Here is a 26850-nt window from a genome sequence, read left to right on the forward strand (position 1 = left end):
CATGCATCGGTGGCAATGAAAATGCAGGCTTCCCCCATGCACAGCATGCCCAAAGAACTTCTCGCTCCTCCTCTCACCTTGGTTAGTTCTTTGATTTCTAAGATATCGCTCTGCCCACCGCCACCAATGATCCTCTGCCGTTCTCTGTTCACGTCCTCATCCTCTTCATGCACAGGCGGAAGCTTAGCATTGCCAGTTCTGGGGGGGGGGGAATGCATCACTTGGAAGTTAAGTTTGTGCACCGATAATTCAAGATGCATTCATTAACAGGCAGACCAGTCCTCGACTGCTGGATCCCATTCCAAAGGAGGAGTACACAAACTCACTCTTTAGCTAATGGCCAGCTCCCAGCACATCCTGGAAATTAACACACAATTTCGCGAGCCACTTCACGCCTTACATTTTAAGGTGTGGACCTTAACATTTGTAGGCAGCTCGGGGAGCTTATTTTTGACTGAAGAGTGGGATAAAATGCTATGAATGAATGAATGAATGAATGAATGAATGAATGAAGCATGGGTTTCTGATGCTATCCTTGCTCCCTTGTGTTTCCTCTTTTCTGACTTCACTTATTGGGGGAGAGCTGGTAGAGACACTTGTCTTGGACGATCTCCTCCCCCCCAAACCCCAATTATTTGGATCCTCAAAATCTGCATATGCCTTTCCCCAGGATGGGTGTTCATTGTCACAAAGGCCATTTTACCTGGATTTGATAAAGAACCTGTACTGGATAAGCACAGTGATGAGGAAGAAGACGACTCCTTCCACAGCCATGGCGAAAAGATTCCGTCCCACCAGGTCCCAGGAGAGTGGAGAGACAAAGCGGTTCTCGCCTAATGGGGAAGAGCAGAGGCGGTCATTCAACTCTCCTGTCACACCTCTAGGAAGACCCCCTGTTACAACACTGTATGCAACAAGCTCATATGTAAGAGCAACACACACCGGACTGATCTTTATCGTTCATCGCATTACAGAGACACAAACCTAATGGCTCACATCCGAGATGTTCTAATGCTGATCTCAGTAATTTGCAAATTACCAAGGATTTTTTCCACACACTGCACAGGAAACCCCTGAGTTTACCTCTGATCTAAGAGTTGATCCTGGCCCCCCAGTTTGTAAACATGATATATCTGGCTGAAATTGTGAATTTGTTGCCGCTTGTTACCCATACATTAAAACATCTTGAAATGAACACCTAAAAGATTGGTTGCGTGCAAATTGGTTCTCATATTCTGATCTTCCTGATGACAGGAATTCCTATCCCAAATGGTTGCAAAGTTATGCTTGGAACTACGTTGAGTAAAGGCTGCTGAAATATCTGAAGCCCAACAGGTGGCCAATTAAGTTTTCCAATGGATGTGGTGAAGAGCATAATTCTTTTGGCTCTCCTCTACATTATGTAAAATGGTAAGAATTGCAGAATAAATAAGAGTACACAAATGCACTTAATTTGCATACTTCATACAGGTTATAAAATCCAGTTTTCTCAGTGCAAAATGTGGGTTGTTTGATTTCAGAGTACGCTATCCTCCCAACAGTGCCTTACAGCCCAAGTCTCCACAATCTAGGACAGGCATCCCCAAACTTCGGCCCTCCAGATGTTTTGGACTACAATTCCCATCTTCCCTGACTACTGGTCCTGTTAGCTAGGGATCATGGGAGTTGTAGGCTAAAACATCTGGAGGGCCGCAGTTTGGGGATGCCTGATTTAGGACAATGCCACTAGGTCAACAACTCACTTACCAAATCTTTCTAGGGCATCTGCCATAGCTTGATTTTTCACCATGTCAATCAGGCCCCGGCCCAGGCAGAAATGGGGGAAGATGAGGAATACGGACTTCAGGATGTCATTGATGTCGGTCAGCTTCTAAAGACACAAAACCAGTGGCAGTCAGTTGCTTGGAAATTTACAACAACAAACAAGGGACAGATATCAATAGGCAGAGAACTTATCTAGAAAAAGTTAAGCATGCACTCACTGAAATTAAGACTCAAATGATTTCGGAATGAAGGACTTATTTCTTTGGCATAAAAGAATTCAGGTTGGTTTGGGGTTAAACATGTAGCAGATTTAAGGGCAACGTTGCATTATTGTAGCCAAAATTACATGAGCGAACAGGGTGCTAGTGCATGCAGCCGTGAAGCTCTACTTTTCCACTGATACAAGCAACAAGCCATCAAGCCTTGGCTTGCTGTTACATCCAAACCACGGTTGTGCTTTGTTTTTCCTGAACATGCCAGGTCCAAACTTTGGCTTCCTCAACTTCTTATCCAGAAGAAACAAATCACAATCGCAGTTTGGACATAACAACAGGACAAGCTCCATGGCTTATTGCTCTTGTTTGTGCAAGGACAGGGGCAAGGCAGGAACAACTGGGCAGTGTTCACTAGCGTGCTGCTGGGCTCACTGTGACATGGAAATTGGTCCACGGTGCTCAATCCAAACGGACTGGTACCTTATAATGTTGAACTCTGAAACAGAACCTAATCTGGTTCAGATGTCACACAAGAACGAGCCTAGATGCGTGTCAGAGTCCCACGCTTTTCCTTTACTCTAGCATGGCCACAAGAAGTGTGGAATCTTTTGCTTCTTTTTTTGGATAAACTGCAGCTTTTGTTTTGTCTGAAGCCAACAAACTGTGGTTAATATGAACTATGGTTTGTTTGGAGCAAGGCAGCTTCAAACCATGGGTTATATGAAGCTGGCTTGTTCCAACAAACTATAAATTAAGGGAAACTTCAGTTTAGGGTTTGGATGTAATGCTGAACTGTGGTTAGTTGAAGCAAAAACTTTGAATCTCCTCCTCATGGCCATGCCAGAGGGGTGCAGGAGCATGTGAACCTAAGGCTCACCTAGGCTCCTTGTCATCCAGGGACATTGAACAAAAGGAGGGTGGTTGCCCCTATGGGTCCAGCTATATTTTTTCCATACAGTGTCCTTGGGAGGGATGGCATAGCAGCATGTCTCTTCACTCCCAGAGGTATTTGCGACTGCATTTTTAATGTGGTCTTGATAGGTCCTGCCTAGATTTCTAGTCACATGCAAGGGCTATTACCTGTATGCCTTCACATGTGTTTGTGTACAGTGTTGGGCTAGGAGGAGAGGAACAAATTCCTTGAAGCAAAATAGAGGGCAAACAAATTACCTGAGCGAGCATCTATACTAAAGTTTCCCCCTAGTCTCTCTCACCTACTTCACTATTGCTACAGAATGTACATTCATTCCTTTCGCTTATCAACTCAAAGATACATATTTTTAAAGGATTTTGAATTCTGGAAAGAGTTCTCAATTGGAGAAAATCAGGAAATCTAAGCAAAATCACGAAGATGTGACTAATTCACCTTTTAGCAACCATCTAGTATTTCTGTGTTGAAATCCGAAAGACCACAGAGCAGGCTGAATTTATAAAGGCAACTTTTACCAAATCTTTAAAAATGAATAAAATAAAGCACAGCAAACAGCAAAGCAGCGTGCCATGCTGGCTGTGGCCGCCGAGAACTCACATTGCTGGTGAAAAGCTCGAGGACAAAAGTGGCGACACTCCCGTTAATACCGATGAAGAGGTTCACGCTGGTGAGGACCACATATGCTGTGCTGGGGATCTTGAACACAAAGGATGCCGGGTACATGAGAGGCGTTATGGACCACCTGGGAAACAGAAAGGATGTGACATTAAGGAACCCCATTCCTACATCTTGATCGGTTGCCAGTACCTGAGCCGAAAGGGCCTCCCTTACCCATAGAGCAAGAGGAGAAGAGCCAGCACGGGAAGGTTACTTGAGGACACGTAGGATTTCTGCTGGAAGCCGATGAAGATGATGATGACCAAGGTGGCTGGAACTATGTAGTTGCACTGCGAGTTGGAAAGAGAGAAAGGAAAATGCAATCAGAATAGCTCCGGCTTAAAGGATTCAAATGACCCTAATATTAAAAGTTAAGACAGTGTAGGGTTTTCCCACTGTCATAGAAAGCAACCCTAAAGTCAAGCAACGGACAAAACTGAGCTACTCCGGATTGCAGCCACAGTGAGACAACGATGGTGCAGGAAGCAGAATTCTCTCTCCTCCTTTGCACAACACTGTCAGGTAGATTGACAGAAAAGGGAAGGAAGCCTGGTAGAGTTTATGATGCCTATATTACTTTCTTAGCAGGTCAGAGTGTGGGGATAGGCATGCAACACACACTTCAGACGCACTCTCTCTAAAGACAAAAGTTCTCTCTCTAAAGACAAAAGTGTGTGTGTGTGTGTGTGTGTGTGTGTGTGTGTGTGTGTGTGTGGTGGGGGATGATACTGCAGAAACATATATAGCCTTACCATATCCCACACAAAATTTGCCAGCCAGTAGGTCACTGGCTTCACGCCACAGATGAACTGCAGGTGTTTGGCCTTAGTGACTCGCTCCTGGATCAAGAAAACCACAAAGCTGGCCGGGACAAAGGACATGGCAAAGATGACGCAGATGGAGACCAAAACATCCACCGACGTCGTCATCCTGAGCAAAGAGAAATTTCAAGAGAGGGTGAGAAACGAGCTTGTAGATTTGAGCAGCTACATCCTTGGTTAGTAGTACCCATGGAAACAGTCCAGTTTCAACCACGCCCTGTAGCTGCAGAAGCAGAAACTGGACCTAACTCTCCTGTTTAATTTTAAGGAGGTCATTTCCCCTCTCCCCTTATCCTCTCCCCATCCACCCGCTTCCGGGACGTACAAGGCAACTTCAGAGAGCTGCTGCTTGGTGAGGTTCAGAGGGTGGTTGAAGGCCGTGATGCCGTAAGCGCTGGGGTCCTCTCCCTCTTGCAGGTTGGCGCGCAGAATAGCATTGTTCATTACGTTGAGAAAGGCGCTGATGGCATGCCAGCCTTTGTTGTTGAACCACACCTGGAAAGGGCGCACAGTGGAATCAACGAAGAGTAACAGAAGCTCTCCACTTTTGAAATCAAACCATAGATGCTCCCCACTGGTTTACTGCAAATTTGGCCTTTTCTCTTACCAGGTTAATTTCAAACATAGTAAGAGGAAAGGCTTCTGGGTGTCTCAGTGAGGTATGCCTTCAATTTTATTTTATTATCAAGTGCTTTAGCTGTTAAACTTTGAGAGAAGCCTCTGTGGACATTCAAGAACAACTTGCAGCTGGGCTACCAGGATACAGAACGAGCAGGTGGAATTACCTTTACATTATCATTTGTGTCCATGCCCTTCATGAAGCTCGACAGGCTGTTAAGGAAACGTTCTCCAGAGCCCCCCTAAAAGGAATAATAACAAAGAACACGAATTGGAATATGTTTGTGTGGGGACAATCCTACACAAGTATACTCAGAAATACCCTCAAGTTCACTGGGGCTTACTCCCAGGTAAGTTGTTATAGAATTGCAATCTTGGGTACCTAAGTTTACACTGTTTAGTTGTTTTAGAATTCCTTCCTGCCCTTTCCCAAAAGACCACCTGCATTTCAAATGAAGTAGCAAGGCCCACACCATTTATTTTCACATAGAAATCTCTGCTCTGTTTACCTTGGCTATTTCCAAGATTTTCTTCACTTGCTTGATTGCTTCGTTAACTTCTTCGCGGCGAGGGAGCACAAGAGAGCTACTGGCTCCCAATGAAAAGCCACCATACCTAGGAACACATTAAAACCAGATTGATTTTCATGGTTCTGTATATGAGTCTTCCCCCTCCATTAAGAGACTTTTGCTTTTCTTGTCAGAAATTTCAGGTTTGCAATTCTGGTCTGCTGCTCAACAAAAAGAAATTAAATTGTTGGGATGCACAGCTCTTGGGAGCCTCACACTGACTGAGATAATAAAATAATATCTATAATCTTGGACATAAAGATGCTTGTTGACGTATATACATACAGTGGAAAGCCTGGTTGCTGGCAGATTTCCACCACATGTGGGCATGGTCAAGGATACATGCATAGGAAGTGCTAAGATTCATTTAAATTTTTAATTGCATCTTAAATGGTGCATACACTTATCCATGTCTAGGCATTTTAGCGCATTCATAATGGCCTGTGACTACAAGCAACAAACATTTATTGGATTGCATACATGTGACCCTTTACAATATCCACTGCACCATTTTTCTTCTTTTAAGTGACATTTGTGTAGGAACACTGCCCTCTATGAAATTCTGCTTAGACATTCACTCCCCCCTCCCAATTATATGTTATTAATTTTCAGCATTTTTAGCATATACAGTGGTACCTCAGTTTTCAAACAGCTTAGTTCCCAAACTACTTGGAACCCAAATGCTGCAAAACCGTAAGTAGATGTTCCGGTTTTTGAACTTTTTTTTGAAGCCAAACATTGCTCCATTTTGAGTCCCCCTGTGTATCCTGTTGCGCTGCTAATTTGCATCCCCCCATTGTAATTCAAGCCTTCCGTTTCCGATTGCATTGTTCTGAGGTGATAGTTGGAGCTCATAGTTGGTGCTTTTTCTTTTTGCTATTTGTTTTGCGTTTTTTTCTTTTGAGGCTTTTCCAGTTAATTTGTTTTTGTGACTGTGTGACTGTGTAACTGTGACTGTGTGGATCCCAGTTCAGCGATTGATTGATTGATTGATTGATTGATTGTGTGACTACGGAAATGGATAAAAGCCCCCCATTCAAACAATGACTATCATCAATGCAGGTATGAAAAAAAGTTAATTTTAATTTTCATCATCTACAATACTGTTTTATTTATTTTATAGTACAGTACATTGTTTATTGCTTTCATTTTATGGCTCAATGGTCTCGTAAGATAGTAAAATTCATGTTAAATTGTTGTTTAAGGGTTGTTTTTAAAAGTCGGGAATGGATTAATCAGTTTTGCATTACTTTCTATGGGAAAGCGCGCCTTGGTTTTGGAACGCTTTGGTTTTGGAACAGACTTCCGGAACGTATTAAGTTTGAGAACAAAGATACCACTGTACAGTCAAAGCACAATTTTGTCTTTTCTCTTACTTTTATCTACTTCCCATCCTTCCCCCACAGAGTTGTAGTTTCCCCCTTCTGCTCCTGCACCCTGTCCTGCTTAGACATTCCCTATTGCAGATAGCACTGTTATGCTCATTTCCTGCTTGTGGGCTTCACATAGGCTTCTCCTGTGAAAACAGGATGCTGAACTAGATAGGCCTGTGGTCTGATCCAGCAGAGCTCTTCCTGTGCCCTTATCCCTTCCATGAATGGCTCCCACTATCACCAATATGGGATACCCAACAAAACAGGACACCACCATCGTTTTTGTGGTATGCAAGGTATCCATAATGACTTATGCTAGTAACAGTTTCACACATTTCAGGTTTGTATGAATATCATCAATGTTGGGTGAGAATGGACTCGAACTCCCAATATTATCTGAACAATATTGCCACTTGCATGTCCACATGCAAAATTAGCATTTCGTACTTGCCTGTGAGTCACATTATCTCCCTGTGGTCAGATACACTGAGTAAATAATTACTGGGTAAAAAGAACGATCTAATACTGCAAATGTATTTCAGGAGTTCCTATCGTTCTGAAACTAGAGGCAGGAGCAGGGCATTTGAGGATGAACAAGCTTCACCAAAAAAGACAAAGAGAAAGGTGTATTTACCTGAATTCATTCACCCAAAACTTGTTGTTCAAACTGTGCATGCAAAAAGAAGAGAAAGAGGGTTTGTTACGTCAGACACAATGAAGTAAAGCAGGGATAAACATAGGAACCTCCAGATCAGGCACCCCCAAACTTCGGCCCTCCAGATGTTTTGGACTACAATTCCCATCTTCCCCAACCACTGGTCCTGTTAGCTAGGGATCATGGGAGTTGTAGGCCAAAACATCTGGAGGGCCGCAGTTTGGGGGTGCCTGCTCCAAATGTTCTCAGACTACAACTTCCATCTTCCCTGACAGGCTGTGGTAATTGGATATGGAGTCCCAAAACAACTAGGAGGACATAATGTTGTTAAAGCATACTGTACATTAGGTACCTTTTCCCGATGATCTGTGCATAGGTCTTCACCAGGTAATCAGAAATGTTGCGACCTGTCAGGTTTTGCAGGATATCTGTAGTGTTCAGTACTCTCTGTGGCCAATGCGGGGGAAAGAAGAAACCCAAAAGATAAATCAAGGGTTTTATCGGCTATGAAATACCTCAAATGCTGTATGTCATTCATTTGGTCTACCTGAAATCTAATGCTATGAAGAAACATAGAGCTTTTGTGTGGAAACCTGATGGAATTTAATCAGCTCATGGCTGGTAAAACAAGATATAGCCATAATGAGAGGGTTGGACAAGGGCACAATGGCATATCTAAAAACACATTTTAGGTGCCCAAGGAAGGTTCAGATCTTGCTGCACTTACAGAGGCTGACCATTACTCTGGAATCATACAGGATCCGGTGAGAGTGCTTTGACTAGTTATTGTGCATAGCTCAAAAGCCTCTTTTATTCAGACTATAAAACGTTACGCTTATATATATATATATATATATATATATATATATATATATATATATGTTATACTTCATTATTATCATGATTGGATGTTTTGAGTTGCCTGGTGTGCTTCGTTAAGTGTTGACAGAAAGTGTTTATTTTATTAAAGGTAAAGGTACCCCTGACCATTAGGTCCAGTCGCGGACGACTCTGGAGTTGCGCGCTTATCTCGCTCTATAGGCAGAGGGAGCTGGCGTTTGTTCGGAGACCATTTTTCCAGGTCATGTGGCCAGCATGACTAAGCCGCTTCTGGTGAAACCAGAGCAGCGCACGGAAACGCCATTTACCTTCCCGCCGGAGCGGTACCTATTTATCTACTTGCATTTTGACATGCTTTCGAACTGCTAGGTGGGCAGGAGTTTATTTTATTATTTGTTTATAAAAAATATCTATATGCTGCTAATTTATTTATTTATTTATTTTATAAACCAGGGCAGCTTACAATTGTACATAAAAAGCATATGTAACCTCACACACAAAAAACCCTGTACCTAGCCTTTTCTACATGACAAAGTGACCAAAGTATTTTTTTACCTGGGGAGGAGGCAGGCCACCAGCTGCTGCGGGGCATACCGGGAGCATCTTCTTCACCTTCTCATTGCTACAGACACAAGATGGAGAGGGGTTCTCCATAGTCCAATTGCCATTCTGGAAGATTTCCATCAGTTCCTCAGGCACAGGATCAGTGGTCCAGCCCTCTTCGCCTACTGAACAAGGGGTATCCCTGCACAAAAAAGGCAGAAGGGCAGAGTCACAACAACATCAAAGTGTTTCAGAAATCAGACCATCCTGATTGCCAGGGTTAAGGACCACTGTTGTCTTTGTCACCTGCTATGCACTAGCAGCTGTTGTGGTCAGTTCATCTGTCCCAGTTCTAAGTTGCACTTTAAGTAGGTTACGGTTGAGCAACGGTATCATGCTTCAAGTGATAGTTACAATGCTGTGATGTGATGAGTGTCCAGAAGGGATAGGGCACTGAAGCCCCACTTTAAAATACTGGAAACCTAGGCTGGATCTATATTGATCTTCTAAACATTGTTAACAGAACGTTCTATAACTCTTAATTGCAGTTTTCCATTGCTGGTGGCTTGCTGCTCTGAAGCGCCCTCTGGTGTCACATTTTAATGACGCATTTTTAATGTCGTAAATAACGAGTGTAGATCCGACCCTATTTAGCGACTTCTCTGGGCTGCTAAGATTTTATCAGGATTTCCCCATAGCATGCACTTCCCAACATATTGTAACCGATAGGCTAAAGTCGCAAACAGAGATCTTTTATATAAGCTGCATTCTGCAGTCAACGCCACCTTCGACAGCTCCCACAGAATCAAGATATACACACACGCAGCCTTGACAATAACTTCGAAGAGAAGCATTAAGGAAAGAGAGCTGACTTCACCTCCACCTGTAACCCCCTTTCCACAAGGGTCTTTGCAAAGGTTCCACTTACGGAATGGCGTATCCTTCCATGCAGCGGGTACCGAAACCAGGTTTGTTGAGGAGAGCATCCAAAAGCTTCTGGGTTCCTGTGTCTTCTGGAGCATCATTGCTATGGGATCAAAGACACCATCAGGGGCATGAACTACGGTGCAGGCAGAGAAAGCAACCAACACAGGATTAAGTTTGAGAACCAAGGATTAAGATTGAGAACCAAGGTACCAGTGCAGTAACAAAAAAACAGCTGGCGTTCTCATCGCACATGTCACATTTTACTTCTATCCTCCCTCCCACCTCTATTGCAGAGTTAGATACATACCTGATAAACGTGTACTGCTTATCATACATCCACGGTTGCAACTCCAAGCTGGGATATTTACCAAAGGGAGGCACAATCAAACTGAATATAAGAGCAATACAGACAAAGACGGCTGGGAGAACAATCTGAAAATTATAAGTGGGGAGAGGGAAGAGTCGTTCGCATCAAATGTCCTGAGAAATAAGAATGCCCCCTCACGCTCACACTGGCATTCAGTTCTTCCCACTTCTAAAACCTTGACACCAACAGCTGAGTCAACTTGATCACTGAATTGCAGACTTATTTAACCACGCTGCCCTCTGGCGGCGATGACGACAAACGAAACTCACTATCAAAATTAGCCTGCTTAGGTTGGATAAACGGGTGTTCGTGTCAGTTCTGCTGTTTCAAGTCTGCTAGCTGCTATTGAATGTCAGCTAACCAGATTCTATCAAATTCCAAAAAACAACCTGGGTGAAAACAGTATCTGTCTCAAGTGGTGCATTCATGAAACAGAGGAAAATGTTTTTGAGAAACCAATAAAATACCACCCGCCCACCCCGTTTTGTAGCAGGCAGAGCCCATCTCACCTGGGCAAAGAAACCTTTCCTGCTGCGTTTGGCAATAAGCAGCCTCTTCCAGAGGAGAGCTACGAACTGCTGCTGCATCAACTTCCAGCCCTTTATCTGGCTAGATCCTTTGCCATCCATCCCACTCAGCAGGTCGGTCTCTCGGGATTCTGCAGGCAAACAATTGCAGGGCATGAAACACTCACCCCTCTCAATCTCCCCTAGGCAAGATGTGTTCTCTCATTTAACATATTCATCAAAGGCAAGAAGCAGTATGAATATTTAAGCAGGGGGGGAGAAATGTATTACATCATCCAAATGTTCTTACAGCTTTTTGAGGTTGAAGGCATGCCAGCTCCTCTTGCCTTTGATGTGTAGCTGAAGGGAAATGCTGGCAGGCACACAACAGAGAAACCCTCGCTGATATAGCTAACAGACTTGTATGTGGATCCATAATGCAGTTTGGCTGGCCTACATTTATGGTATGCTGAACTTGCAGTTATAAACCTCCAGAGATAAGGCGCTGGGGACTGCTCTTCTCTGTCCATTGTCATCCTTGGCTAGCGGTTTTATGGGGCGCTGTTGGCTGGCTTGGGCTGTATTGGGACTAAGAGCTGGCTCACACATGCATGGAAAACACTTGACTACTCATCACTTGATGGTTCAGTCTGACAGCCTGTCAAGCCATGCAAGTCTTCACCTGAAACATGGCCACCAGGCAATTAACACATAGGGTGTACATCATAGCTTAGCCCAGGGATGTCCAACTTCCAAGAGACTGTGATCTACTCCCACTATAAATAAACTGGCAGTGATCAACCCATTGGACTGACCAAAGTTGTTGAGCTTTTTTTAGGGGGGGTGTTGTCAATCGCTGGAGATCACGCGATTGACCAGGATCGACCAGGGACAGCCTACAGGCCTGCCTTACCCTATCGGCAACTGTGTTTCATCCTTTAAATGCAGTATAACATATTATACTTCAGTAAAGAGAGACCAGTGGTGGGCTCTCCCTTCCTGGAGTTTTCAAGCAGAGGCTGGAGAGCCATCTGCTGGGGGACGGATTGTCCCTCTAGCTCTGGATTTCCTCCTACACACTCTTGGTTGAAGTAGCCCCCATCCGCCTGGCTCCATGAAACACACAGGGACCCTTTTCATCTTTTACCTGGGTCCACGTCGGAATCATTGGGGTCAAAAGTATCATCTTCTGTGAATGGACGGAGGCAGCTTTGCCTGTCTCCAAAGACGCGGTTTCTTCTGGCTGGTAAAGTGCCATCTGAAAGGGAAAGCTCAAGAGTTAGCTTATTGAGGTTCGCCAGAAATGTTCAGCTTCTACTGTAACTAGACGGTGGGCTTCTATTTCATTTCATTTTCTCAGAAGCAATAACCCCAGATGCAATGCAGCTTCAAGGAAGCAGCATGTGTGTTCTTCAAGTTGCAAGGGAATGCAGGTTTGGTTCAAAACTGAGAGTTGAAATAGAGGGAGAGAGACACACCTCTCCACGCCAGGGGAACCTATGCCTCCCTTCCCTCCCTGAAGGTTGCGTCACTACAACTTCCATCACCCCTGGCCATTGGCCATGTGGCCTGAGGCTGGTGGGAGCTGGAGTCCAACAACATCACACTGGTTCCCCATCCAAACCCCTGGGAGTTGTCAGGGCTGGCCCAAGACATTTTGCTGCCTGAAGTAGAGCAGCAAATGCCCCCCTCCCTACAAACTAGGGTGCACAGTCAAAGCAGGTCAATTCCCGAGGCAGAAAATCCCACAAGTACCTTTCCCTCCCCTAGCAGTTCACACACAACAAAAATCAAGCAAACAAACAACAATTTGCTGCCTTCTCATGACACTCAAAAGCAGCCGCCTGAGTTGACTGCCCCACTCTGCCTAACAGCACAGTGGATTTTTTTGTTTGTTCTTACAATATGCAGAAATTATGGGAAAATTTGAAAGAACCATGGAAGGGGAAGGAAGGAAATCGATGAACTATATGACTACAATGGTGGATATTTAATGATGGAAATGCATATCTGAAAATTTTCCAATAAAAACCATTTTTTTAAAAAGGATTGCAAACAGGATGGACACAAATGAAGTGCTGCCATGCAGATCTTTTTTTTTGGTAGCCCCCACATTGGGGACCATAATGTCTGAATATTCAGATCCGCCATCATCATATTTACCTGAGGTCTCTGCGTCCACACCATGTTCCTCTGCCACTTTGAGAAATATCTGCAAGGGAGAAATGTTGAAATATCTGCACTCACCTTTGTTAGCCACACAATGGGACCTACTTTCCCCCAAAGATCTCTGTAATTCCCTCTCTCCCACTTCAGAGCATGCTGCCAATAGAATATGCAGTGGGTGAGCCATCTGAACCACAATAAACTGCTTTCAGTTTAGGGCAGGTTTATACAACTGGGAGAACTGCATGGCAAAGTTTCTCCTGGATTATATAACCATCTTAAATGCTGTAACGAAATAGTATGATCCTGGGGAGTTGTGATGGGTGTGTGTGTGTGTGTGTGTGTGTCTGTCTGTCTGTCTGTCTGTCTGTCTGTCTGTCTGTAATTGTGTTTTTATTTTGTTTTTTATGGGATGGCATTCAATTTCGTTGTACTATGTACAATGACAAAGTATTCTATTCTATTCTATTCTAATAATTTCAGGCAGCAGGTGAGGGAATCAGACTTTTTGATGGGGTTTGCCTGAATATGCAGAGAAAGCACATGCCTCCAGAATTGCTGCTATTCCTCAGGCTTGGTGGAAATACAAATTCACCCACACATTCTAGACAAAGGGTCTTCGATATTATTTCCAGAATTGTTAAGCAACCTCTCTCGCCAATTCCAGCTTTAGCCCTGCTCTCATTTAAACCTAGATTCTGATCTTACTATTCTACATAAAGATCTAACTTTTCCTTCTACTGACAGCTACACGTTTGGTGATGGTGTACTTTTGGAAATTCCAGACTTGAGCTTCCCCTTAACGCAGGGTTCAACAATATCTGGGAAGTGGCTATTTCAGTGCGAATAACTGGGCTTAGAAAGGTAGCAAAAGGTGTTATAAAGAGAGACACCTTTGATGAAACCTGGTCCCCCTTCTTTTCATACGTAAGAGAACTAGATAGCAAATTGTTCCCCCATGACCCCTAAAAGAGAGTGGGGGGGGGGAGAATGGCTGGTATTTCTTCATTAGGAACTGCATGGCTCACATACCTCTTCCAGAGTCGTCTCAGAGATGCCATAGCTGGAAATGCCAAGGTCAGAGAGGCGGTCATCAATCTCATGAAACAACTCCACAAAAGCTCCCTCTTTAGCAGCTTCGTAGGGCAGGACGTAAGTTATCTCGTGGCCAATATCTTCCACTAGCCTGGCTTCAGGGACATGCTTCATAATGAGATTAGAAATTGCGGAAACATCTGGAAGAACCAAGATATCATCAAATTCCTCCACTGTTGACAGTTTGCTCACCATCACACAACCATCACACAACCAGATTTCTTTTAAAAAAAAATATTTGAGGATTTTTTATCCATTTCTCTCGGCAACATCCCTGCATGTAGGCTTACAAGAATACACTCATAAGGAACCCATCTTTTAGCACAGCAGAACCCACCCTCTGAAACTCCCTGCGCATTGAAATTCGGCAGGCAACTTCACTGTACTGTTTTAGGCACGTGGTAAAAACTTTGTCAAGCCTGCCCAGATATGTAAAGTTGACATGCATTGAAATAGGTGGTTTTATCTTTAAAATGTGTATTTTTAAACTGCTCCTTTTCATTTTATTTTTTTTTGTTAAGTGGGTTTTTAACTCTGACTTCTATTGATAATTTGAATGTATATTTTATGTAAGGCACTTGGAGGTTTTGTGATTAAGAAGTATGCAAATGCCATTACGAAAATAAAGTAAAATAAATAATGGAAGATATAAGGTAAATGAAGAAGAGAGGGGAGGAGGAGGAGGAGGAGGAGGAGGAGGAGGAGGAGGGGCAATAAATCCAAGGCAATAAATAAAAATTGCTGGGAAAGCAACAGAAAAGTGACAGGGTGAAAACTTTTTTTAAAACAAGGCACAGAGGAAGCCAGGCAGATGAGATAATATTGACTAATCTCAATAATAATTTAAAAAATAACACCACCACCACTCTGGTGCCTTAAAATGATAAAAGGCAGAGACACGAAACAACTTTTTGTTATCTTTTAAAATCCCTTACCTATTGTCAGAGTGTCACTTTCATGGTCACTGCCAAGTCCAGCATCTGAACTGCTCTGAGACACACTGTCATCCTAATGAGAAAAGAAAAGACAATCCAATTATCTCTTATCTGAACAAAGTCAGGGTTTTTTTTTAAAAGAGAGAAAGAGAGAAAATACAATTCTCAACCAACAAAAAGGACACTGATATTATGTCTCGAAGGAGCCTGTGTGGTGCAGTGGTTAGAGTGTCAGTCTAGGACCTGGGAGACCAGAGTTGAAATCTACACACTATGATCAAACTGCATTATTGTACATACTATAGGAGGGAACAGGTGGCGCTCTGGTCTAAACCACTGAGCCTCTTGGGCTTGCCAATCAGAAGGTTGGCGGTTTGAATCCCCATGACGGGGTGAGCTCCCGTTGCTCTGCCCCAGCTCCTGCCAACCTAGCAGTTTGAAAGCATGTCAAAAAGTACAAGTAGATAAAAAGGTATCGCTGTGGTGGGAAGGTAAATGGCGTTTCCGTGCGCTCTGGTTTCTGTCACGGTGTTCCGTTGTGCCAGAAGTGGTTTAGTCATGCTGGCCACATGACCCGGAAGCAAGACGAGTGCCACAACTTTGACTGGACTTAACCGTCCAGGGGTCCTTTACCTTTTTACTTTTACCTTTTTTATTCGAAACATAATTTTTTTAAAAAAATCCAGTAGCACCTTAGAGACCAACTAAGTTTGTTCTGGGTATTAAGCTTTCATGTGCATGCACACTTCTTCAGATACACACTCGAAAGCTTATACCCAGAACAAACTTAAGTTGGTCTCTAAGGTGCTACTGGACAATTTTTTTTTATATGTTCTGCGTCAGACCAACAAGGCTACCTGAATCTAGAACCTTTTTTATTGTACAAAATATTTCTGGTTATGGGCTAAAGGAATAGGATATGTGACTTGAGGGGCCCCAAAATCTCTCCATTGTTTCTAGAAGAAATCATCAAGCTGCCCCCCCTCCCCTTGACAGCACTTCTGAAAGCAGTACCTTTTTCAGGTAAGACACGGTGCTGCTACTGTTCCTGTAGGAGCTCAGTGACGAATCCACGTCCTTCTTGACCAAGGTCAGATAATATCCAGTGCCCAACTGGTTCTTTAGGAACAGCGAAGAACCAACGCAGCAGAGTTTGCCGTGAGAAATGATAGCAATTCGGTCTCCGAGGATGTCCGCCTCATCCATATGGTGCGTGGAGAGAATGATGGTGCGACCTGGCAACCAGGAAGAGAAGGAGCCAAATACACCAGACTGGTTTAGGGACTGTGCATCCATACTGTATATTGTTCCTAACAAATGGCAGCGTAGGGAAAGCTGGTTTACATTAAGGAATCAGCATAGCCCTACACAGCATCATAGCCCCAATCCAACTATGGGAGGGTGGAGGGGCTGAAGCTGCTTTAGGAGACACTTATAGAAATGAGGGATCTGATTGCAGATCTCCACTCATTTGTCTAGCTTGGACTCAAGTCTTTAAGAACAACAACCCATGATTGAGCTCTCTGTTCATACTAACTTTAATTAATTAATTTTTAATTAAATTCTCAAAAATGAGAAGAACCCATCTAACCAGGATTTTTTATAGGACAGGGGTCTTTTTAATACTGGTACACAGATAAAGAAAAGGACAGTCCTCTCCAACCGTTTGCCCATCTTCCTTATTCAGTTCAATTTGTGGATCCGTTTTCAAATTGCACGTTAGCTTACATATATAGGAGGAGGAGAAAGGCGGGGTCTAAAATCTCTAAAGGCCAGCAATACCAGAAGGGAGTCATCAAAGAGACACCAAGGGAACATGGCTGCAATGCAGAACCACCACACCATACGGATGCAACTTTTCAATGGGTCGCAAGAGGAAAAGGCAAGTGGTACCTTGGCGATATTTCACAAGCAGCTCCCAGATCCCTCTGCGAGAATAAGGGTCGACGCCAGCCGTCGGCTCATCCAGAATGACCACCTTAGAGCCGCCTACAAAGGCCAAAGCTACTGAAAGCTTTCTCTGCATGCCACCTACGAAGCAAAACCAGACAAGATCCAGTCTAATTTAATCTAGGGTTCAGTTCCGCTTTACCTGGGGTGGTCTGTGGAACTGCTGCCATGCACTTATGTGAATGCATGCGTGGTAGAAGAGAAGTATTTAGGTATAAGACAACATCCCCCAGCCTACTGCCTTCCAGGTATTTTAGACTCCCATCAGCTCCAGACAGAATAGTCAATGATCAGGGTGTATGGGCAATCTATCTGGAATATATTTGTATTTCGAGGAGTTAAGTGATCTGACTCAGTTGCCCTCTTCCTGCCTCCTCTTCCTTCCCCCTCCCTATGTCTTGTTAAGCTCTTTGATGGCGGAGAACAATCTTTAATGTCCTAATCTGTTGGAAGGAAGTGATTGTGCTGGGTACCTTCTTTGATGGTGGACATTGTTTGGAGAAAGTGAGGCATTGGGAGAGGGTGGCTAATGAATCATCTGCACACAGCTAGGTAATGTATGACTGCACATAGCCAGTCAGGCAAGCCACAAGGGCTAGCTATCTAGCTATCAATAAATTGGATGGTTTTGGGCAGGGTTTTGGAGAAGCCTGGTTTTGGGCAGGGTTTTGGAGAAGGTCGTGCATGGACTGATTGGCCGCAGGAGCCATGCAACCCGAGGCTACCTGGGGGAGCAACTTGGCCACTTCTTGAGGGCTTCCAAGTGGCAGATTGAAGTTCATGCTTGGTATGTATATATTGCTTGCTGTTTAGAATAAAATCTTTAATCTTCCCACTCACTTGTGTTTTGTATTGCTTCTGAATCTCATTTTAAAAGAACCACCTCACAGGGATGGTGGGAGTTACAGTCCCAAAACATCCACAGGGATTTGGCTGCCAATTATTGGAAGCCAACGAACAAATTAGATGCGTCTCAGCCTGATCCAGAAGAGCTCTTGTTATTTTTTTTCACGCATGGGTATACAGGGCAAGGCAAACAATAGTTGCATTCGACTGAATAAATGAAACTTACCAGAGAGTTTGCTTGTCTTCGATTTGAGTTTATGAGGCAAACCAACATCTATGGCCATCTGCTTCATTTCCTTTTTCACCAGCTTTTCCGACAGTCCCTTCAGGCGCGCATAAAACCAGATGTGTTCCTCCACTGTCAACCTAGGTGTGGGGGGAGAACGGCCACATTTTGGTAAGAAAAAACACACATATTGTCTGTTCCTTGTCATCCAGTTTTAAAGTGCTAATGCAGGCATCCCCAAACTTCGGCCCTCCAGATGTTTGGGACTACAATTCCCATCTTCCCTGACCACTGGTTCTGTTAGCTAGGGATCATGGGAGTTGTAGGCCAAAACATCTGGAGGGCCGCAGTTTGGGGATGCCTGTGCTAACGTGATAAGAAAAATACATACAGTCATACCTTGGATCCCAAACGCCTTGGTACTTGGATGTTTTGGCTCCCAAATGCTGCAAACCCGGAAGCGAGTGTTCCGGTATGTGAAAGTTCTTTGGAACCCGAATGTCCGACGGGGCTTCTGATTGACTGCAGGAGCTTCCTGCAGCCAATCAGAAGCCACGCTTTGGTTTCCAAACGTTTTGGAAGTCGAACGGATTTCCAGAACGGATTCCGTTCGACTTCTGAGGTATGATTGTATTCAGAGGCAGGATCCCAAATTAGGCATCATAGGAAACTGCCTTATTCCAGGTTGGATAACTGATATTGTCTTTACTGATTATCTCTTTCTAAACCCACCCCCCCCCCGGCATCACAATCTTGGGAATTTTGCTAGTTAAGAAACAAATTAAAAGTTCCAAGGGAATGGTGATTCATAGCGTGACTCACTCATCAAACAGGACATTGTGCTGGGGGCAGACACCCAGATTCTTCCGGATGGTGCTGAGCTCAGAACGGATGTCTTTGCCAAGGATGAAGGCTGTGCCTGAAGTTGGGGGGAATAACCCAGTCAGGATGGACCTAAATATAACAAAAGGGAAGTTGAGTGCAAACAAGCAAAGTGAAGCGTGACTTTGGAAGGTGTTTTCCCACCGTACCAATTTTGCCCTCTTACATTGTGGTAGTTTTCCCAGCTCCGTTGTGTCCCAGGAAGGAGGTAATCTGCCCTTCGTAGAAATTCAGAGTAAGGCCGTCGACAGCCAGTTTCTTGCCATCACGGTAAACCTTCACCAGGCTTTGAATTGATACCCCAAGGTGAAGATGACGTGGGTCTTCTTCCATGCAGACTGTTGCAATAGGAAAGTAAATCTACTTAGGGAGGCACAGCATGTTTATAATACCTGCAAGCTACTTCAGTATTGGGTTGGACAGCAGGGGGCAGAGGGAGAACTGGGGTGTGACAAAAAAAAAGGGTTTCCCGAATCCAAGGGGGTGCAGGTCTTAAGAAATCAAACTGAGAACAGCAGGGAGCCTTATCCATTGGAAAGGATTCCATCAGAGAAGCCTGGTTTGCCACAGAATAAAATGTAGGAGAACACCAGTTGCTTACTTTCAGATGAATTTTTCACAAGAGAAGGGGTCTGTTGCTCTCCAGATTCCTCACCACACCAGTAGGACTTTGTAAAGGGAAAGTACCAGGGTCTGGGGATGCCGTATTGACCTAAACAAAAAGGGACAAAATGACCTGGGTGAGACTTGGGGGGAAATCATTCAGATGTGCAGAAGATAATATGATTCTCCAAGTACTGAATTTTATAAAGATTGGAGCCCGATCTGTCCATATTATCTAGTCACTTTACCAAACACTCTTCCCACACCTTTAGGTGGCTAAAGGTAGTTCGTATGGAGTAGCTTCAACCCGCCTGAAACAATCCAGCCAAGGAAGTGAATGTGCTTGGACTAACCACAGGCCTGGGGAAAGGAGGGATTGCGAACGGCTGCTGGAAACACTCTGCCCTCGATCTTTGGAGGAAGCAGCCTCATAACAGTGATGTAAGAGGACCAAAGGCATTTCACTGCCTCAGGTGAAGGACAAGACAACACCACTGTCCCATTCCATGCACAAAGGCAGGTTGGGTTAGCACTGGAAACCTACTAAAACGCTGGCACCTGAACAGCATCCTTCATTGCAGGATGAGGAGATACAGGGCAAGCCACATGCAGCTTTGTCCTCCCCTATAACCTCTGCTGCCTTAGGTGACCAGCTCACTTTGCCCAACAGCACAGTCAGCCCTGTCGAATGCATAACCTTTGTATTACCATTTAAAGATTTTACAAGTTCTTTTAAACAACAAATCTCTCATGTCCGCCGACTTCCCATCCACCCTTCCGCAGTGTTCTAAAGCTACTATGTTACTTATATTTTACCCATTATACACATCAGGGGTGGCCAACTCCCAAGACACTGGCAGTAATCTACCCCCTTTTGGGGGGTTCAGGTCAAAGTTGTTGAGCTTCTTTTAGGAAGGAGGGAAGACCCATTTGGGGGGGGGGGTAAAGGGCCAAAATGTTGAGTTTTTTTTAGGGGAGCCAAAGTTGTTCAGCTTCTTTGGGGGGAGCCACTGATCTACCAGTGACCTACCACAGACGTCCCAGTGAGCTACCGGTAGATCACAATCTACCTGTTGGACATGCCTGATATACATCAATTCTGACTTATTAAACTACCAGTTCTCATCTGTTGCTATCCTGAATATGTTTTAACATAACCATGGTCCTTTTTCTTCCAAATATTCCACAAATTATTTCCACTCTCCCCCCCAAAAAAATCCCCCTCCTTTAATTCTAACAGCTGGTCTAGCCATCTGAACATATTCCACCATCTTCATAAGCCAATCTTCTTTCAGTGGGACTTCTTCTTCCCATTTTTTGCACAAGGATTATTCTTGCCGTCGTTGTAGCATGCATAAGCAAATCAAACAATTCCTTCAGAGCACAGTCAAGGCTCTCGCACCTGCTATCTTTGATGGATCTGCAAGAATCTGTCACCGCTCCTCCTCCTGTGAGACTGCTGTTTCTGGGATCTCCCATGGCTGGATAATAATATGGAAACAGCAGCACCCCTGACTTCCAAAGGGAGGGAAGTGGGGTAATGGGAAGTAATGAGCTAAGACGGAGAGAGATTTGATGTGCTATTCCTCACCTGGAAAGACAGCCTCGATGTACCAAGTCAGAATCCCATATAGCAGACTATCGAACAGCATCATGCACACAGAAGTTGTCAGGTTGTAGCTGTCTCCTTCCAAGGGGCTCATGAAGACGTTGTCCCATTGCAACCCAACACCCTGCTCTTCAAACAGGGAAAGGTACTCACTGCCAAACCCAAAGGCTACCGGGGAAAGCAGGCTCTGCAGAGGAGAAACACCAGTTAACATCCTGGATGCAATCACTCACTCACTCACTCACTCACGTTTTCAGTGCAAGGAAAGATTAACCTTGCCATAATGACAACAGGGAACAAAAGCGAAAGCTGACTCAGCTGTGACCAAATGGGTACATGATCTACTTTCACAAGGATGGGGCAAAGGATGCAGTTATCATCTGTTTAGTACAGAGGCTGGCAATCAGGTGGTGAGGAACTATACCACTGGGCCCTGCTCATGTAATCTCGAAACCAAATATTCCTGGAGCAGATTTGGAAGAAGTTGTGGGGAAGAGTTTCCAGTACCACTATGGGAAACATACACACACATCCCAGGAATTCCTGAGAAGGACAGAGTTTGTGGCTGCAACTCTGCGTCAATAGAAGATACAACTCATGTGCTCATTGAATACCGTTTTTATAATAATGTTAGAAACAATCACAATTACCCATTGTTTAGATCACAGAAGGGAAGCTCACCCCTAGCAAAGAGTTGTTTTTTGCTGTCCTATGTAAAGATGCATACAGTGGTGCCTCGCAAGACGAAATTAATTCATTCCGCTAGTTACTTCGTCTTGTGATAATTTCATCTTGCGAAGCGCAGTTTGCCGTGGCAAAAAAAACACACACAAAAAATTTGTCTCGCGAAGTGCGGCCATAGAAAACATCATCTTGTGAGTCACCAAAAACATCACAAAACGCTTTCGTCTTGCGAGTTTTTCATTGCGCGAGGCGTTCGTCTTGCGAGGTACCACTGTATATACTTCAGAATATCTAATTTTTTTGCTAAAGCTCTACAAATTGCTAAGGCTCTACAAATCCGTGCTAAAAGGTAAAGGGGCCCCTGACCATCAGGTCCAGTCGTGTCCGACTCTGGGGTTGCGCCGCTCATCTCGCTCTATAGGCTGAGGGAGCCGGTGTTTGTCCGCAGACAGCTTCCGGGTCATGTGGCCAGCATGACAAAGCTGTTTCTGGCAAACCAGAGCAGTGCACGGAAATGCCGTTTACCTTCCCGCCAGAGTGGTCCCTATTTATCTACTTGCACTTTGATGTGCTTTCGAACTGCTAGGTGGGAGGAGCTGGGACCAAACAACGGGAGCTCACCCCGTTGCAGGGATTCGAACCGCTGACCTTCTGATCAGCAAGCCCTAGACTCTGTGGTTTAACCCACAGCGCCACCTGGGTCCAAATCCGTGCTATTAAACTTAAATGGAAAATGAACTATCTTTTAAAGGTTAAGGAGCAAAAATGTAAATCTATTATTATTATTATTATTATTATTATTATTATTATTATTATTATTATGGCTGCCTGCTAAAACACAATGAACTGACTTGATCCCAGCTTTCCCCAAAGTGCTAAAGGGTGTGGCTGGCACACATATTATTTTCATAACAACCCTGGGAGGTAGATTAGGCTGAGAGTTGGTAACTGGCTCAACAGTGCACAGTGAGTTTCATGGCCATGTGGGGATTTGAACTCTGGTCTCCCAGGTCCTAATTCAACACTCTAACAACTACACTGGTGTAGTGAAACCGAAATAGTTCTGTTTGCATTCAAAGGCCAGCAAACCCAAGCAATGTGCGGATGAAAGCCACATTAACTTGGCTGGTTTGAAAAGTTCGATTAAAAGTTGAAAGATTTAAGGAATGGGGAAAGGGGATGTGCAGGAACCCCCCCAAAAAATTAGTCCCAGAAGGTCTGCCCAGACCAGATAAAGAAGATCTGCCCTCACTCGCGGGGCCACCCTACCTCACCACCACCCCCTCCTCCCCCTTGCATTTACTCACCGCAAACGTTTTGAGAGAGAAGGTCATGTAATCCTGCCAGGCAAAATTCAACGTGCAAGGCAAGTAGAGAGTAAAGTAGATGATCCCCGCACAAGCTGCCGCCAAGTTGGCCCTTGAGAAAAAGGTGCTGATGAGGAAGCACTGCGTTATGGTCACGATGCCAAAGATAGACAGGAAGACAAACACCACGCTGGGGTCACTGTAAGGCAGCAGGTTTCCTTTCTGGATAAAGAGAGGACCAGTTATACAGCCATGAAATTATTTGACAATTCACATTTCATCATTGCCTTATTATTATTGCAACTTATTACCATTATTTGTATTACTAATAAAAAAAAATTCCTTCCAGTAGCACCTTAAATAAAAATTTAAAAAATTCCTTCCCGTAGCACCTTAGAGACCAACTAAGTTTGTCATTTGTATGAGCTTTTGTGTGCATGCACATTTCTTCAGATCTGAAGAAGTCTGCATGCACATGAAAGCTCATACCAATGACAAACTTAGTTGGTCTCTAAGGTGCTACTGGAAGGATTTTTTGTTTTGTTTTTTTGTTTCAACTACGTCAGACCAACACGGCTACCTACATGTAACTAGTACTAGTATTACTGTTACTATTTGTACACACCCGCGGTGGTTTACATTAACAAGTGGGGGCAAACATGTGTTTGCAGTAAGCACATGGATGTGTCAGACACACAGAGACAGTCCTATGGTTCCTGGCAGGGTAGGATATAGCTCCCTGGCCAATGTGCTTAACTATCAAACCCGCGTTTGCTACTGTGGAATATGTGAAAAGGTGCTTAGCCATCCCATTTTGCAAAAAAAGAATGGTCACCCCTGAGCTCATATATTCTTTCTGAAGACTTTATTATTATTATTATTATTATTATTATTATTATTATTATTATTATCTGCCCATCTGACTGGGTTGCCCCAGCAACCCCAGCCACTCTGGGCAGCTTCCAACATATACAAAAAAATTCCTGATACAGGGCTGCCTTCAGATGTCTTCTAAAGACAGATGTGTTATATAGTTACTTATCTGCTTGGCATTTGAAGGGAGGGCATTCCACAGGGTGGGCTCCACTGCTGAGAAGCCCCCTGTCACCTGACTTCTCTCAATGAGGGAATCGACCAGAAGGCCCTTGGAGCTGGACCTCAGTGTCCGGGCTGAATGATGGGGTGGGGTGGGGGTGGAAATGCTCTTTCAGGTATACAAGGTCGAGGCCGTTTAGGGCTTTAAAGATCAGCACCAACATTGTGCTTGGAAATGTACTGAAAGCCAATGTTTCAGAACTGGTGTTCATTGATTACGATGCTCTGCTATTATTTTTACGTTCTTGTTCATCCTTAAGGGAGTGCAGGCAAGCATTTTATACCACAGGGTGCATTCTTCTACCCTCTTACCTGGGAGTAAGTCCCAAGGAACCCAGTGAGACTTACTCCAGAACATAAGAAGAGGCCCGTAGCTAAGGTGAGAATTGAACAGCGGGGCATCCTCCTATTGCATGGTAAGCCACTACAGTAGATCAACAGTTGTGGATTAAACATCCTGTTAACCAAAGGAGTGAGAACGTGGAGCCAGGCTAACCTTGAGGATCAGCGTTAGGAGCCCAGCGCTCATGAGAAGGGGGATGAGGCTGCTAATGAACCAGCTGAGCCAGAGGGTGCCGTTGTTTAGGCCCATAATCCTCATGGTCTCTTTCAGGCGGGCCTCCTTTTCATACACAATGCCCTTGACGATCACGGCCACAGAGTAGATCCAAGCCAGAGTCATGAAGAGGGGCATGGAGCGGCTCATGACACGCAAGAATCTGCAGCGGGGAAACCAGAGGAAGGCGAAGACTTGGGGTTATTATGAATTGGGAACAGGTTTAAGGCAGACCAAAAGAAATACTTCCTCATGCAGTGTGTAATTCCCCTCTCATGATTCGATGGTGGCTAGCTGCCTGCTTACAAAGCTTTTCTAAAGAATGAGAATTTGTCTATGAGTGGCTATCAATAATAGCTAAACAGAAAGTCGAAGTTCTGAATACTGGGAAAAACAAGAGGAAGACCATTTCTGCTTGGTTTCAGAGCCATCTGATCAGCCACTGCTGGAAACAGAATCTAGATCAGGCACCCCCAAACTTCGGCCCTCCAGATGTTTTGGACTACAGTTCCCATCTTCCCCAACCACTGGTCCTGTTAGCTAGGGATCATGGGAGTGGTAGGCCAAAACATCTGGAGGGCTGCCGTTTGGGGATGCCTACTCTAGATTGCCCTCTCCTTCCCTTCCAGTGCTATCTTGGACCCCAGAAGTATGAGCTGCTCCAGGAGACTAACCTGCCACCATTTTGAAAGCTCCCTCAAAGATGGCCCATGGAGGCCTTATAGAGAAGCTTTCCCTTCCCCAGGAAGTGGCATCTTTTGAGAAAATGTCACTGCTTGAAGAAGAGGGCTCCAAAGCCCCATCATGGAGGTTCTTTCCTTTCACTGCCTCTGCAGTCAGGTGAAGAACCAGCTCACATTTCTCCCAAATCTGCCACCCTAAAACTCAGGTCCACTCTGACTTAAGCAGAGCCAGCCACGCCAAGGGACCAGTCACTCGGACTGTCACTTACACATCATCCACATAACAGGGGTAGGGCATCTGCTGAACGTAGACTCCAGTTTTCTTCTCTGAGCCGGTCACAGCACGGATGATCGCCTGCTCTATCACATCTTGCAAGTAAGCAAAGCCTCCCCAGACGTAGCGCATGTCCTCAAAAGGATCAGCTCGAGGACCTGGATCCCAGTACCTATAACACCAAAGCAAAAGAATTGTTGGTTCAGAAATCTCACGCCTGTTCATGTTAATCGCGAATCTACCAAGGCCTCTTTGAGGACTGCTCACCCGTCCTTAATTTTGTTTGTTCTCTCCACGCTATCGATGTCCATCCTTATCTTGTACTTGACATGTTGTGGCAACTTCACGCTGCTAGGAGCGATTTCCGGGAAAACGATGCCTGCCCAAAACCTCCTCTGATCTAGCAGCTCCAGGGACTTGTCGATAAGCCTCACTTCACTAGGCATGGCTTCCAGCTTGTCCAGATTGACACACTGCAACCATGATGGACAGAATGAATCAGAACCTGGGCTGAAGTTTGAGAAGCAAATATTTGCGCAAACACTGAAATAAGAAGCATGCCTCATTTTTGTCCGATTTAATGTTACAGTGCCAGGGTGGTGTAGCAGTCATAGTGTTAAGACTAAGATCAAGTTGGTGGAGTTGACTTTGACTTACACCATCAAGTCGAAATGTAGCCCCCCCCCCCAAAAAAGACGTGGTCTTAGCAGACAGGGAACTCTTAGGGACACCTAAGCTCTACTCCATTTGGCCAGCTAAAGAGGCCCACTGATGGCATCTTGTCTGAGAGTGCTCTCCCCCCACCCACACCCACCCAAATCCTGAAAATGGCCTTGTGCATCTCTTAGGACCAGTTTCTGTTCTGCTGAATCAACTTGGAGAGAGAAAAGGAACAGCCCCAATAATAATGAACAAGATCAAAACACTAGCAAACATGTCTACTCAATAATAAGAGACTCACTTCCATGAAGCGGGAAATAGTCAGAACAGCATGGTCAGTTTCATTGAAAGCTTCCCTCCAGGTGCGGGTTGAGCCATTCACCGGATGAACATCCTCCGGGTTCTTTGCCAAGAAGAGGGACAGGTCTTCTACAGTCCAGCTTGAACCCATTAAGTGGTGTTTCCAAAGGAACTTGTTCTTCAGTAACGTCTG

At 44.6% G+C, this 26850-nt stretch overlaps 1 protein-coding gene across 3 annotated transcripts in view; it reads right to left on the reverse strand.

The window, feature by feature from the left end:
• The window catches only part of ABCA1 (ATP binding cassette subfamily A member 1), a 106773-nt gene that overhangs the window by 13584 nt on the left and 66339 nt on the right, over positions 1–26850 (reverse strand). For all 3 annotated transcript variants that reach the window (XM_035097200.3, XM_035097202.3, XM_035097201.3), the window contains 31 exons: positions 26659–26847; positions 25965–26170; positions 25693–25869; positions 24681–24903; positions 23090–23311; positions 21081–21285; positions 19488–19598; positions 19053–19224; positions 18827–18958; positions 18005–18144; positions 16876–17013; positions 15997–16217; positions 14983–15055; positions 13985–14187; positions 12950–12998; positions 11934–12044; positions 10790–10938; positions 10221–10345; positions 9915–10013; positions 8999–9188; positions 7956–8050; positions 7583–7615; positions 5516–5621; positions 5174–5248; positions 4714–4883; positions 4320–4497; positions 3742–3857; positions 3508–3652; positions 1747–1870; positions 704–833; positions 78–198 (listed from right to left, as the gene is read on the reverse strand). In XM_035097200.3, coding sequence (XP_034953091.1) covers positions 78–198; positions 704–833; positions 1747–1870; positions 3508–3652; positions 3742–3857; positions 4320–4497; positions 4714–4883; positions 5174–5248; positions 5516–5621; positions 7583–7615; positions 7956–8050; positions 8999–9188; positions 9915–10013; positions 10221–10345; positions 10790–10938; positions 11934–12044; positions 12950–12998; positions 13985–14187; positions 14983–15055; positions 15997–16217; positions 16876–17013; positions 18005–18144; positions 18827–18958; positions 19053–19224; positions 19488–19598; positions 21081–21285; positions 23090–23311; positions 24681–24903; positions 25693–25869; positions 25965–26170; positions 26659–26847 — 4428 coding nt within the window. The remainder of the gene's footprint in view (positions 1–77; positions 199–703; positions 834–1746; positions 1871–3507; positions 3653–3741; positions 3858–4319; positions 4498–4713; positions 4884–5173; positions 5249–5515; positions 5622–7582; positions 7616–7955; positions 8051–8998; positions 9189–9914; positions 10014–10220; positions 10346–10789; positions 10939–11933; positions 12045–12949; positions 12999–13984; positions 14188–14982; positions 15056–15996; positions 16218–16875; positions 17014–18004; positions 18145–18826; positions 18959–19052; positions 19225–19487; positions 19599–21080; positions 21286–23089; positions 23312–24680; positions 24904–25692; positions 25870–25964; positions 26171–26658; positions 26848–26850) is intronic.

Source organism: Zootoca vivipara, chromosome 15, assembly GCF_965207765.1.
Source record: "Zootoca vivipara chromosome 15, rZooViv2.hap1.1, whole genome shotgun sequence".
NCBI lineage: Eukaryota > Metazoa > Chordata > Lepidosauria > Squamata > Lacertidae > Zootoca > Zootoca vivipara.